Below are 13,686 nucleotides of genomic sequence, written 5' to 3'. Positions count from 1 at the left end.
GGTTAGGGACTTTATCAGTCTTTATTGGCAACACTTTCTGTATTGAGTCAAATTTAACAGATTTTGATAGAATGTCACAGAATGTGTCCTGCCAACAATGAAGTGATGATGATGATCCATGCATGAAAATGACCCAACATCCAATACCATAATAACACCCGCACACACACACTCTAATATGTATTCATTAGGAGGAAGACAGCGATGATTAGAGGCCTAATGGGCATGTGTGATGATGCGTTTAAGGGTGTATGTGTGAGAGCAGTCAGGCACGGTTCAGACTTGAACAAAATAATTATCTGTTTCATATTGATGAATCAAATGACTGACATTCACAACAACATTGCTAAGTACTTTTTTCTGCTCCACAGTTTTTCCTCTCTACTACCTGAAAGTTGACAGTTTACCCGACAACATATTTTTCACAAGCTCTGGCAGTTAGCAATTAAGTTGGCAGACAGAAAACACACAGTCAATATTTATAAAATCACACACAACCAGGTGCCTGTCCACAAACATACACAAATGACAACACAGGCACACACATAGAAGCATTCAAAGCACATTCACAGCATTTGAAGACAGGCTGTCAGACCATTACAAACTGTATTGATTGTTCTGCTTTCATTCAGAACTTAACAGAATGACAACAGGCACACAAGCAGCCAGCACTTATTGAAACTTGTGCAGGTGAGCTACACAAAGACGAAACAATAAGGCATGGAAACTTCGATAAAAACATTTGTCTCTTTCTCAATTTTTTACAGCATGTTATTGATGAAAGAAGCCATCTGGAATAATAGTCAGTCAGAGGCGAGGGAGAGAAGAAGGAGAAGAGACAAAGAGTCTGAGAGTGAATCTATGAAAAGAACAAAGGTCTACAGAAATGACAGCTATTAATTGAACTCGTTTTTATTTACTCCTCTTAAACACCTTGTTCTTTTTGCCTGCGTTTTCCCGTACGTTCTCTTTAACTGACCAGGAAAGGACAACATTTTTCTCCTATGGAATCAACCACCACTTAAATAGAGGAATATGAGTTGTGTTTGATCATCTCACTCCCTGTATAAAAAATAACTATGATTAAAGATCAATTTTGAGTGGAAAAATGTATTTTACTTAAGGAAGATATGATTGTTAAAGATGTGAATTAAAACGTGTTAAAGTCCTTTAAAAATAGATGACTGTCCAAATAAAGAGATGAGATCGTAAAAATGGAAATACTGATTAAGGCATTTGATTTTTTTTCAGGATATCCCTAGACAGTAGATGGCGCTTATTGAGAATACATCAATATTTCGTGCTTCGTTTCTTTTTGTTATACACTTTAAATTCTTTTCCAATTTTAAGACATTTAATTTGGACTACAAATCCATGTCAAGTTAAAACTGTAAATATGTAGATAATATTATAACAATAACCAATATTAAATAAACAATAGATTGGGAAAATCTACAAATAGAAGAAAGCACAACTGATCTTTTGCTTTTTAAATTTCACTTTTCATTCAACCTAAAAGATCAACAATTTACATTTGTATCGACTTTCTAAGCTACTTATCTTACATTTGAAACCTTTTGAGTCGCAAAGTGGTGGAATAAGAAGGATTACACCCTATACATTATTTTTTTGTAAATGGAGGATATATACATGAGTATGCATTGTAAAATGGATTATTGGGCATTTTATTCAATGTGCCATTAATTTAGATTATAATCCATGCTTCCCTATTCCACTCGACTCCAGTCTAGTCTCTAACTGTCTTTATCCTCTTGTTTGCCTCTGTCCTTGTCGCTCCTTCTGTGGATGTAGATAGTGACATTCTGCAAATGCCAGCAGCTGTAGTAGCTGATAATCTGTCATTATAGCACATTCTTAAAGTGCTCTAAAACCTCAAGCATTTTCAACATACACACACACACACACACACACACACACACACACACACACACACACACACACACACACACACACACACACACACACACACACACACACAGACACACACACACACACACACACACACACACAAAATGCATTCCATCTGTCATAAGCTAAGGCTATGTGAATCTATTATACTCTATTGTATTATATTCTTCTTAAACCCCAAGAAATACACACACACACACATACACTCAGAGGTACACAGAGACACAGACACACACACATACACAAACAAACAAACACACACACACCCATCTATCTAACACCAATCACTAGCACTAATAATAATATATGTATATATATATATATATATATATATATATATTGGTATTGATGGAGAACATGCAACAGTCTCAAATTTTAAAACGTTACTTTAATGGCTATGATTTATTGGAAGACACATACATTAAACACACGTGACAAAGGCTACAAATCTAATGTCACGCTCAAATGGTTTTTAAATATGTAGACACTTCTGCCAATTATAGTTTGGAAAAAGTCTAAAATCTCCACCTAAAGTGCAGAGACACCAGAGTCTCATGGTTAGGTGAATTAGATAAATCGACGTAGACATACAGTTACACTTGGGTGAAACTTGGTCACAGCTGTATGTTGCCATTTCTCTCTATCAAGGTCAGACAGACACAGAAGAGAGCACACAAAGCCCATTTCTCTCTCCTTCCTTTTTCTCTCTACTCACCATTTCTCCATCCTACTCCAACTCCATTTCCATCCATCTTTAGAGAAAACTTCAATGCCACATGTCAAGTACCTGCTTGGACATTCATACTTTTTCCTTTTTCTCTCTTCCTGGTGTTCACTTTTTAATAGTGAGGTAGCTATCTGAACATTCTGCCCAATTTTTCATTTTTCTTTTCCTCTGTAGCTTTCAACGAGCTCAGTGCCCATCTTGCTCTATTTTTTTTCTTAGCGCTCTTTCTACTTTCAGCATCTTCAAACTTAACATTTTAGGCAAATCAAATTGAAAAGAGGGAATAAGATGATATAAGGAAAAAGTAGATGAGAGCAGAGCAGAGCGAGAGATGTGAAGTGAAGAAGAGAATAAAGGATGGAGATGTGAGGCAAGCAGAAGTAAAGACTAGAGAGCAGAGGAACTGGGCAAGGCGAGAAGAAGTTCAGACAGTGTGTGTGATGACACATGCAGATAACATGATACCTAAAGCTGCATACTAAGAAACTGGAGTTATTTTCCCTCAGGTATATGAATTAAATATGTCCTAAAGACAACTACTCAACAACAAAGTTCACTGCATTCAATGTGGTGATCATGAGCTCAGCAATGGAGGCAACAATAAAGCACATATCACAGCATGGTCTGGTCTGGTCTGTTTTAGCCTCTCGTCACTCCGGTTTTAACTGTAGCCACAATACATGTAAGCATGCATTAAAGTCATTTCTCAGCACATGGTGCAGATCTTTCGTAATACTGATCATTTGCAAACATCCTTTTTACAGTTGTAACCATAAAGACCCAATATTAAATATGCTTGAACAATTAAATCTAAAAAAATCTACTAGTCTATTCATGACATTTGTTGTTTTGGCAGATTAACATTGACTCACCAAGTGAAGTCTCTCAAAGGTTAAGTATAGGCGTGTTAAGATCACCAAAAAGCCGATAAATTCAAAGTATAGAAGATTTATTTCCCCCTCGTCAGATCATAATGACCTTTTTTATTGAAATGCCTGTTGAAACAAAGGAGAATAAAGTAATGAAAATGAGCTCACCTTCTCAGAGTCCATTGCACTGATGACCCACACACAGTGAGCGTTGTTCTCATATTGAACAGGGTAGTTAGGCGAAGTTATGACCCCTTTGGGCCCCCTTAGATTGCTGCCACAGGTACGAGCTACAAAGGAAGACAGCAAAAGAGAGACAGAGTTTTAAAAGAGATTAATGGGGTAATCAAAAATTACACTCACAGATTGGAAATGGCATTGTCCCTTAAAGAGATGCGACAGAGGAAGAGTGTGTCAGCGACGGAGGAAAAGGTTTCAATGTCAACTGAAACTGACACTGTGGACATTTAGTGAGAACTTCTTACAGCTAAACAGTAGACAGTGATTTCTTTTAGACATATTTGGTATTGATACAACAATACAAATCCATAACAACACCAAGATCCATTTGCAGTGGCAGAAAATACTTTGGGCTGTCGTCCGATGACTGACATATCAGCAACCACCTGACTGGGTTTGATTAGAACACAATTATGCCTGGTCATATTTTGTCTATCAGGCCATGTCTGGTCGAACAGACACAGTTTCTTCAAATACTCGAAGGTCACGAGGACCCAAAAGTAAGGAACAGCAAATGAAAAAACTACAATCCAGGATGAAGTCAGTCATTGTCTAATCTTAAGATGTGAGGCTTCTCTCTGGAGAATGTTGCAATAATAATCAACACGTAACTTAATATTTGCAAAATGACAATCCAAGGACGCCTGAAGCAGGTTAAGACTTGGGATCAACACAATCAACTGAATTTGTATTTTGTGGTCCATCTAAAGTACATGTACTTGAATTTTATAGCAATTCATTCAATAGCTTTTGCTTCACACTAGCCTAACATACTAACAATACAATTCATCTATTGTTAATAATGGTTATGTTCACTCTGCTTTTGATACCTTTGATCCTGCAGCGACCACGTTACTCAACAGCAGTTTTTGTATAATATCTTTCCTAGAGCTTTATGTTACCCACATTGATTTTGTCCTGTATGATACCTAGGGTAATGCGTTCATTACCTCATAAGTCACACATGTGTTACTGCCTTAAAGAGATATTTTGTGGAGTATGTCAAAAAAGTACCCTTAAAACCCCTCTCTCAGGCACAGTTTTATTACAACAGTCTTCAGTCAGTTTTAGACAACCAGCACTGTCATCATTGGGAGGAAGTTTTATCTGGTCATACATCTGCCCTTTATCTATATAATGAGTTAGCTGGAGGCGATCGCTGCCATTAGAAGGAGGGGAAGGGCCATGACATACAGGAAAAAGCATCTGAGACTAAAAAAGAAATAATACTAGTGGGGGTGAGAAGTTAGACAGAGATGAGTTGAAATAATAGAGCAAGGAAGTTTGCAAATACAGAAAGGTTGAAAGACAAAGTGAGGATACATGAGGGAGAGAGGTTGGAAAGAGAGAGAGGAGAGAAGGCGAAAGATTATATTGTGAGGGAAGGGAGGGAAAAGAAATTAAAAGGAGGAAGGGCAGGAGGCAGGACAGAGACGGAGGCACAAAAAATACCACGGGAGAAAGGGGGGAGAGAGAGGAGGACCTCCGATGACTGATCTGCCTGTTAATTAGAAAAGAGAGCTGAAACACACTGTGATACACACAGGTACACACACACACAAGGACACACAGGAACACATTCATGGCGATTCATCCCCAAGACCAGCTTCTAATTAACATTAAAGTCTCAGTAGAGAATGAGAGAGGCTCATGGGTTTGAATCCCAGGAGAGAGATCGCACCAGATAACACAATACACCGCAGAGCCACGGCGCAGGAACTTTAACCTCTGCCTGCCTGCTTTAGTTTACCCGCCTCTTTTCTTTTCCTCTCTCTTTCGCTTCTTGGCGCTCACTTTTCTCTGTGTGTATTTGTTCCTATCCATAATTACCAATGTTTGATGTGGAAAATGTCAAGGCATAAATCACTGTCAAACATATTCCCTTATTTGTACCGTTCTGCTTTGGTGTGCAGTGTTGTCATACTGAAAAATCACTTTTTAAATTTGGGATTTTTATCCAAAATGTACCCTTCTGTAGTTTCTGAAGTAACAAAATAAGTTGTTCCACAGTCAAAAAAACCCAAACATACTTTCTGTATCTGCATGAAGGAATATCAAATTCATACTGAGTGAAATCCAACTTTTAAAACTATTACTGCTTTAGTTTATGTTAGGGATCACTGTATTTTACTCAATACTTAATCTAATTTCTACTCATCTGACAACATTTCTTCAGTTTCAACGCTGGACAGAAATCTTGCAGTTGTTGCTGAAAACAGCTGAGGAAGACGATGGTAATGATTAGACTCAATACAAAAACAAAAGTGTTTCAATCCGGAATTTAGTAATACACTACAAAGCTACATGCAGTCATACTTTCAAAATTGCAGGATAGCATTCTGTGATTCAAGCACAAACAGAAATCCTCTTAAAGTAGATACTCTAGTCATTTGATGCAATGGCACAAGAACCCACTCCTCCATTAGGGAATAGCCTTGATCAAATGTCATATTTTTATTCTTACATTTAGTGAAATGCATTTTATCGTTAAGGATTCATACTATCAGTAGTAGTAGAAGCAATAGTTTTTCACTTGCAATATCTATATCAGAAATATTGGTTAATAAAGGTTTAAGGACCTGTTTTCATTTTCATTACGAAAGCTAAAGAAATCCGTTTGGCATACCTGGTCATTCTTGCCATTCTGACCATTCTTAATATCATGTTTTTTTCTTTTAATTCTAAGTATTGCACGAAAAACATTGAACATTGAAAATAATCACTCAAAGGTAATCAGTAAAAACAACTTTCCACATAAGCTTAGCAATAATGTGTAATATCTTCATGTCCTTCCATCTCCCTGACTGTCTCACTCTGCTGTCATCGACTGTCTCTTTCTGACAAGAAGAGCCGGTATCATGTAGGCAGATTCCTGCAGTCACAGACAGACAGACAGACAGACAGACAGACAGACAGACAGACAGACAGACAGACAGACAGACAGACAGACAGACAGACAGACAGACAGACAGACAGACAGACAGACAGACAGACAGACAGACAGACAGACAGACAGACAGACAGACAGACAGACAGACAGACAGACAGACAGAACACCGAACCGCACACTCTTACACTATAATACAATCTGACAGGGACCCTATAGTGTGTGTCTGAGCACTGGGACTTCCTGTCTGTCAAACACCCACAGCTCAAGGCTAATACTGTTGCAACTATGAAGTGTGTGTGACATTGTCCTTCGGACACTTGCTGTCAATGTAAGTGTGTGTTGTGTGCACACACTTTGGTGTGTATGCTCTCTGGCTTTTCATTGTGAAGCAATAAACCCAACAGGGTATTGTCAGTAAACATGTGGGTATTGAGAGCCCCTGCATCATCGCTCTGCCTCTCACACAGTTATTTATTTAGTCAGTCAGACATTCAGTCAGGAAGTGAATCATGATCGTAACACATCAACAAACAACAAATGTAAATTACTTTGATACCATTCACTGTGTTTTCAAAGATAGTCAACTTTTAGAGCTTCTGCATTATAAAATGGAAGACCAATAACAGAACCAGACCCAGCTTCCCACATGTCAGTGCTGCAGATGTAGTTAGTTAGACACATGTCTTTTACTGTAAATGCTTTAAACGTGTGGATCTGGATTTGTTTTGTCAAGGCGTACAATTTTATTGGCAAACAACCTAAAGGTAGTATGAGCTGGAACAGTTTGTTTTTTAACAGTTTCCAAATGGATGGAATACAAAAGTCCTATTTTAGAATTGTTATTTTTGTAACTTAGATACAAGTCAACAAAGCTTAACATTTTCCTACCATGGAAACAGTCATCTTTGAGAACAAAACTAGAGGAATTTAAATGCAGAAAAGTCGAGAAGTATGGGCAGTGAATCAAAGGTCTGGAGCCTGATTTAAGTAATGAAGCACTAAACATTCAGGCAACATGTTAGCAGTTATACAGTGAAAAGAATCAGAGGCCTTTTAGATGAATCAAGTCTATTGTGTATGCCGTTGTACATTTAAAACAAACTGGTTTAGTTGTATTCCTTTGTTTTTTTTAATGGCTTTGCAAGGAGAGCTATCAGTTATTGTATGGTCTGAACCTTTCAACCCTCCTGAGCAGAGGAGCTCAGACAGGGACCTTGTGACGGTTTCAGTGTCCAGGCTAATAATTGAAGGTGAACAGAGGTTTGACATCAGGGATTTGCGGCTTTGGAACAACAGTACGGGGATCTCAGGCAGCAGTAAACACGGTAGCATAGGCTGGGCTTTTTTGATCCTTTTATTATGATCAACAAATCCCCGGAAGAAAGAAAAACTAACAACGAAAGTGTCTAACACCCTTTGTGTAGCCAAACTTTAATAAAGCTTACACATTCCTGCCTTGAAATTCCACTGATAACCAACAACTATTAGAAGCACGTTTAAAGGCCATGAGGTTGCATTCACGTGACACACTTCTGCCTTAAGGTGAACATGCAAGTCTAGTATCAGTATCAGTTTTTGCCCGTTGGTCCTCTGGGGGGATGACAGCTGGACATCAGGGTTGATGGTTTAATGTCTTTAAGCACAACTTTACTGTATGAATATGTCAATATCAATCTGTTATATATCCTAATTTTCTGATGTGGGACAAAGTTGTTATCGGTGATGCTACGTAAAGATATACATAGTTGCTTTATGCAAACATTATACAATCCAAACACAAACAAGACTAAATGCCAATCGAAACGGAGCAGCTGATGTGCTTTGAAAGACAAGTCCTTATGCTGTGGGCGGACATGAACCTATTGTATGAACAAGCTCAAACTCTAATGCATGGACACCTAGCAATAACAGTTTCAGAGGGAATGACAGGTGAAACTTACTTCTGCAGATTGGTCTGTGGTCACTCCAGGCAGCCAGCGTGTCAGTGACTCGTTGACAGGTGATACTTTTAGATCCTTGTAGTACATAGCTGTCATCACAACTGAACTGGACGCTGGATCCAATTCTGTATAAAGGACACACAACAGGAACAACACCAGTCAAAAAACAGTAGAAGCTCTATAAAATGTAGCACTCACTGCTTCTTAAGCGTGATATTGTCACACTTGTAGAGACCTCTTACACTCCATCCATGGTTATGTCTTAAAGAGAACTGAGGAGGAAGATAATTGTAGACGTAATGTATGAATGATGGCCGTGATATTAATGATGCAGTGGCTTTTAGATCCCTGTGGAACAAATCTGTCTCCACAGATCACCCAATTAGGATCTATAATTCCTCTCTTAATGTAAGACCCTTTATCTTTTATCACTTATGCCTTTTTCTCAATGACTGATTTCCTTTCTTTCTCGTTGTTACTTTTTTCCCTTTTCCACTTATCTGGCCTTCTCTCTCATCATTTGCTCTTATCATTCCTGTTTTCTCATTTTCTCCAACACCCCGCTGTCTACCACGTGAGAGGGACATTCAACCATCTGAGTGGAAGTCTGCATGGTGTCTTATCTGCAAAGCTTAATGTCTCCACCCCGCTGGTGCACACCACAGTCTACCACCTGGCCAAACATTTGCTACGTAGGGTTCTGGGTGTTCAGTGGCTCCACCCTGTTGTTAAACACTGTAGAGTTGCACTGCCTGGCCAAATCTCTCTGTTAGTGCCTTTGTCACGGAGAGTTGGGTCATTCACTTTACAGCTTCTGCTACTTTGGGGACGCTGATGACACTGAAAATAACTCCCATCCAGCCGCTTACTGTGAAATTTACAATTACAGGAAAGAAAACTTTGTTATTATCTCTGTTTCCGTGAAAGAACTAAAAACCTTTCCGCTGCAGTTGTGTATGCGGAAGTCAGTGAATCAAAGCTGCCGTGACACACTAAGTGACAGCCACACGCAGCTCTCCACTGCCCAACAGTGAAAACTCTTTTGTTTTCTCTGCAGCAATGTTCTCTCTCTATTTCTCACACCACAACTCTGTTCCAGTTCCTGCTCCTCAAAGCTTAATGATGATAACATACAAATCTGTTACATACACCAGCCACATCCATGCCAACATGCATACAAAGTGGCACATAGACTCTCAGAGATAACACACAAACACACACTGAGGTAATGACCTTTCACTAACTCTGACTCCACTAAAAGTCCTGCAGAGTGTCTGCAATTAAAGTTGCTAGTGGTAAAGAAAAACCAGCAGCTGGAGATTAAAAGATGATTATCCTTAAGAGTTTAGGGCCTGAAAAATGTCTAAAAAGGTTAAAAAGTATTGCCCGTCTTGATTCTCTGACAATAACGAGAAAACATATATGCAATTTAGCCGGCACTGATGCTAAGTGGTTGAGTCATAGGGAGAGGTGATCATTTTCTAATTGCTCACTCCTGACTAAATGAAATAATGTCTTCCTTTCTCCTGATAAGATAGCAGACACCATGGAGTGAATCATTTAAAATCCCCATGACCACCAAGTCCTTGTTTATAAGCGAAGATTCTACTTTTTTTAAATGACTTCCCATTCTCTGTGTATAACCCTAATATAGGTAATGACACTTTAAACCTCCTGGAGGGTCATAAGTAATGCAAATTGGTAAATGCTGAAGGCTAACAGTGGGTCTCTGGACAGGCTGCCCAGATCATTTGCTCTATGTCATTACTCTTTTTTGTTAAAACAATCACACATTTACAATATAACTTGAAATGATGCATTCACACACACTTGACCACCATGCCAAATTTCAGTCTCCTCTGGTGAAGAAATCAATCAGCTAATCATTTGCTTTCCTATAAGTGACACAGGTTGAGTGTGCTGAATTTGCTTTAGAGAACTAAATAGCCTTCCCCTTGAGGAGGATTTAAAACACTGCAAATGGAAATATATGAGATTTGAGGTTCATCATAAGCCAGTTGCATAAGGTGGTTCACATCTAAAAAGCCAGAGCTATAACAAAAGGTCCCCAACAGACAGACATTATTTATGATGATGCATAAACCAAAAAACACTTCAGTCTCATGGAAAATGGCTAAGATATTTCGTGGGGAATAGCAATGCTCATTGGACCAATTCTGGGACCATAACTGGAACAGAGTTGTACTCACTCTGTCTGGGAGTTAAAGAATGCCCATGAGTGAAGAAGAGGGAAGAGACAAACTTTGGTTTATGAAGAAATAACTTCAAGTCTGAACTGGGCCCTTAAGCCACACTGTCTGCAACCTCTGAATAATCTAGACATACAGAAACATTATTATTTTAAAACATGAGGTGAAATCAGATCTAAACTAAGCTTTCCAAGCTTGTGTCCTCACCCATTGCACATACAGGTATTTTGTTAAGCCAGGGAAAGGGAACAACTCTGCAAACTTTGTGTTTTTATAAATAGATTGTTGGTTTAGCCTGCAGCAATATTTAATTTGTCTTAGTGAACAGTTAATCAGTCAAAAAAATTCCAGTCTACGAGGTTCTCTCCTGATTCTTTTGATTAGTTGTGCTGGCAACTAAGCTGTTCTGACTTAAAAAGAACTGCAACAACATCAACATAGCACAAAATGTATACATGTAGTAAGAATCACCCGTCTCCAATGTCATCCAAACAATTTCTCTGCCAGGTTTGCAGATTTAGTCCATTGCCGGAAAACATTTTGTGTGAGAACATTTCTGCAGTCTGGTATCTATATGCATATGATATTGATCCACGTGCTGGTCAAAAGATCAACAATATCCAAGGCACTTGTTGTTGTTTAATATATTTCATTTGACGAGGATTGACTGACAGCAGTTGAGTCTGGAATAGAGGGAACTTACTGAAAGGTTGATCCCATCCTCTTGCCATTTTCTGGAACTCCAGGATCTGGACAAACATCCCCAGCAAGACCGCTTTGACTTACTGAAAGAAAAGGGCAAATATATGGTTAGCAGTGTGAATTTGAAGAAGGCTTTAGGGACATCTTGTACAGTTTGAAACATGTACGGCATAATTTAATGCTGTCAGGTAAAACATTAAACCAGTTCTCACATCACGTTTTACAGTAAGCTGAAAATGAGAGGGGATTAAAGTCATCTTAGTTATTGTGACCAAAAGCATCCAAGTATCTTTTTAATTTTTCAACATGTGATGACTGTCAAGGGTTTAAGCAGCTCCAACAGAGAGACATATCCCCGTCTGTTTTTGAGATTCACAAAATGAGGCAGGCAGTCTTTGAATTCCTCAGCTGACACAGGACCATGTTTGAAAATACACTGGCCTCAATATGAAAACAAGGCCTTTACCTTTTTTTTCCCGCCAGACAGATATAATCGAAAAAACGATTTAAGTATTGTAAACAAGTTGTTCATCGAAGAGTTACAATGGATACCGCCATTATAAAATCCTGTTGTAATTTACCTGTCAAGGGAAAGCATCAAAATAAACAAACCGCCTAGGTGGTCAAAAGGAAGAAGAAAATAATAAACTGCCACCAGGGCTGCTTTTTGTTTTGTGTTATTTACTGTAGCTCTTGCAAAGTAGGTGTTGTTGAATTCAATACGCAGATTATTTAGGTATAGTGTTTACTCAACTGATGGTCAATGGATTGTGGGTCAAAACAGCCAGAAAAGTGTGGTTTCTTGCATCCCGAAAAATGCATCCGGATATAGTGGGACATTGTGATATTTTTGCATACTGTATTTGATATATACACTTTAATATACTTGATAGTATCGTAGTATTAGTTTTGATATGAGAACATTTTTGTTTGTTTTGACAGAAGGCATGTTACGCCAGCTTGCAGTGCTCCATCAAGTCTGCAGTTTTCCTGCTATGAAAAGCCAAACGTACTCTAACATGGGGAATTCGGGCATTTTCACTGGAGGCTAATTACAAATTGGATATGAATGAATTAACCAAGTAAGCTAAGCGATATAATGTCATGCGCTGATCAAATATCCTCTCTTTAACATAATTAGAAAGCATAAATGACCTCTGACAAACTTAATGAAGTCTTCCATTATAACTGAAAGGCTAAATTAACATACATCATATGGCTAAACTAATGCTAATAATACACCTCTATACGAAACAGTAAAAAGATTCAGAAAAAACATGTAGGCCTAAGTCGCAGAGTAGCATGGAAGCTAATCCTTTTTTTTTATGTAGCTAAGCCTAACATAGCATGTCAAATTTAGCTAACGTTTCAGTAGGCTACGTAATTTGAAGTTAGCTAACCGTTGAAGACATAAATCAATAAATAGAGAAAACTCGGCTTCCTCTTATCAAAATAAAACAACTTACATTTGTATAATGATCTTTAGCCTATATTTCAGATATTCTTTATCGCCTCTTGTTTTTTTCTCCGTAAAGCGTGTAGCTGCCAGTAGCCAAGATACATTTAAAGGCAGTCGGTAGAAAACGTAACTGATACCTTTTACATTTCCTAGCTTGTTTCTGTCAGTGGTAGACGAAGATGTTTTTGCCAAAGAAAAAAGTTGTTACACCAGTTTCTTTTAAATACTCTGTTACAAGTCAAAAAATATTGTATTTTGTGTAACATTTCAAGTAAAAGAAAACACGTATTAGCATCATAACGTCCTCAAAGTAGCCTACACAAGCTAAATACTCATTCTTACTCATTTCTGCATAATATGGTGTATTGTTGAATTATAATTATTGACGCAATGATGTGTTAAATGTAATGCTGCAGCTAGTACATGCTTCCTTTATACTACCAGATAGCTTGCACATTTCCAAGGACCTTGAGGTTTCCTTGTCAAAATATTTTTTAAAAACCTCCAGGGAGAAATTGTGGAAAAAATTGTTTTATGATTCAAAACTTAAATTAAATGGGGGAAAAAGCCAAAAACGTGTGGCGATCTAATGAAGAAAACTGCCCTCAGATTCAGCTTCTCATTCCCTCCTGTTTTTCTCATCTATCTGCATGATCTGGTTTGTTTCAACAACAACAAAATAACAGCAAAACACATTGCAATTGTCGTCCAGCTCATATT

General features: G+C 38.2%; 1 protein-coding gene across 1 annotated transcript in view; it reads right to left on the bottom strand.

Moving 5' to 3' along the window:
• Positions 1-13,686, bottom strand: part of LOC134862870 (CUB and sushi domain-containing protein 1-like) — a 343,579-nt gene that overhangs the window by 128,978 nt on the left and 200,915 nt on the right. Inside the window, exons 8-11 of the mRNA XM_063880971.1 lie at positions 11,509-11,590; positions 10,267-10,269; positions 8,596-8,720; positions 3,694-3,815 (exon numbers count right to left, since the gene is read on the bottom strand). Coding sequence (XP_063737041.1) covers positions 3,694-3,815; positions 8,596-8,720; positions 10,267-10,269; positions 11,509-11,590 — 332 coding nt within the window. The remainder of the gene's footprint in view (positions 1-3,693; positions 3,816-8,595; positions 8,721-10,266; positions 10,270-11,508; positions 11,591-13,686) is intronic.

The sequence above is a fragment of the Eleginops maclovinus genome, chromosome 4, assembly GCF_036324505.1.
Source record: "Eleginops maclovinus isolate JMC-PN-2008 ecotype Puerto Natales chromosome 4, JC_Emac_rtc_rv5, whole genome shotgun sequence".
Taxonomy (NCBI): domain Eukaryota; kingdom Metazoa; phylum Chordata; class Actinopteri; order Perciformes; family Eleginopidae; genus Eleginops; species Eleginops maclovinus.
This window is presented reverse-complemented; position numbering and strand designations above follow the sequence as displayed.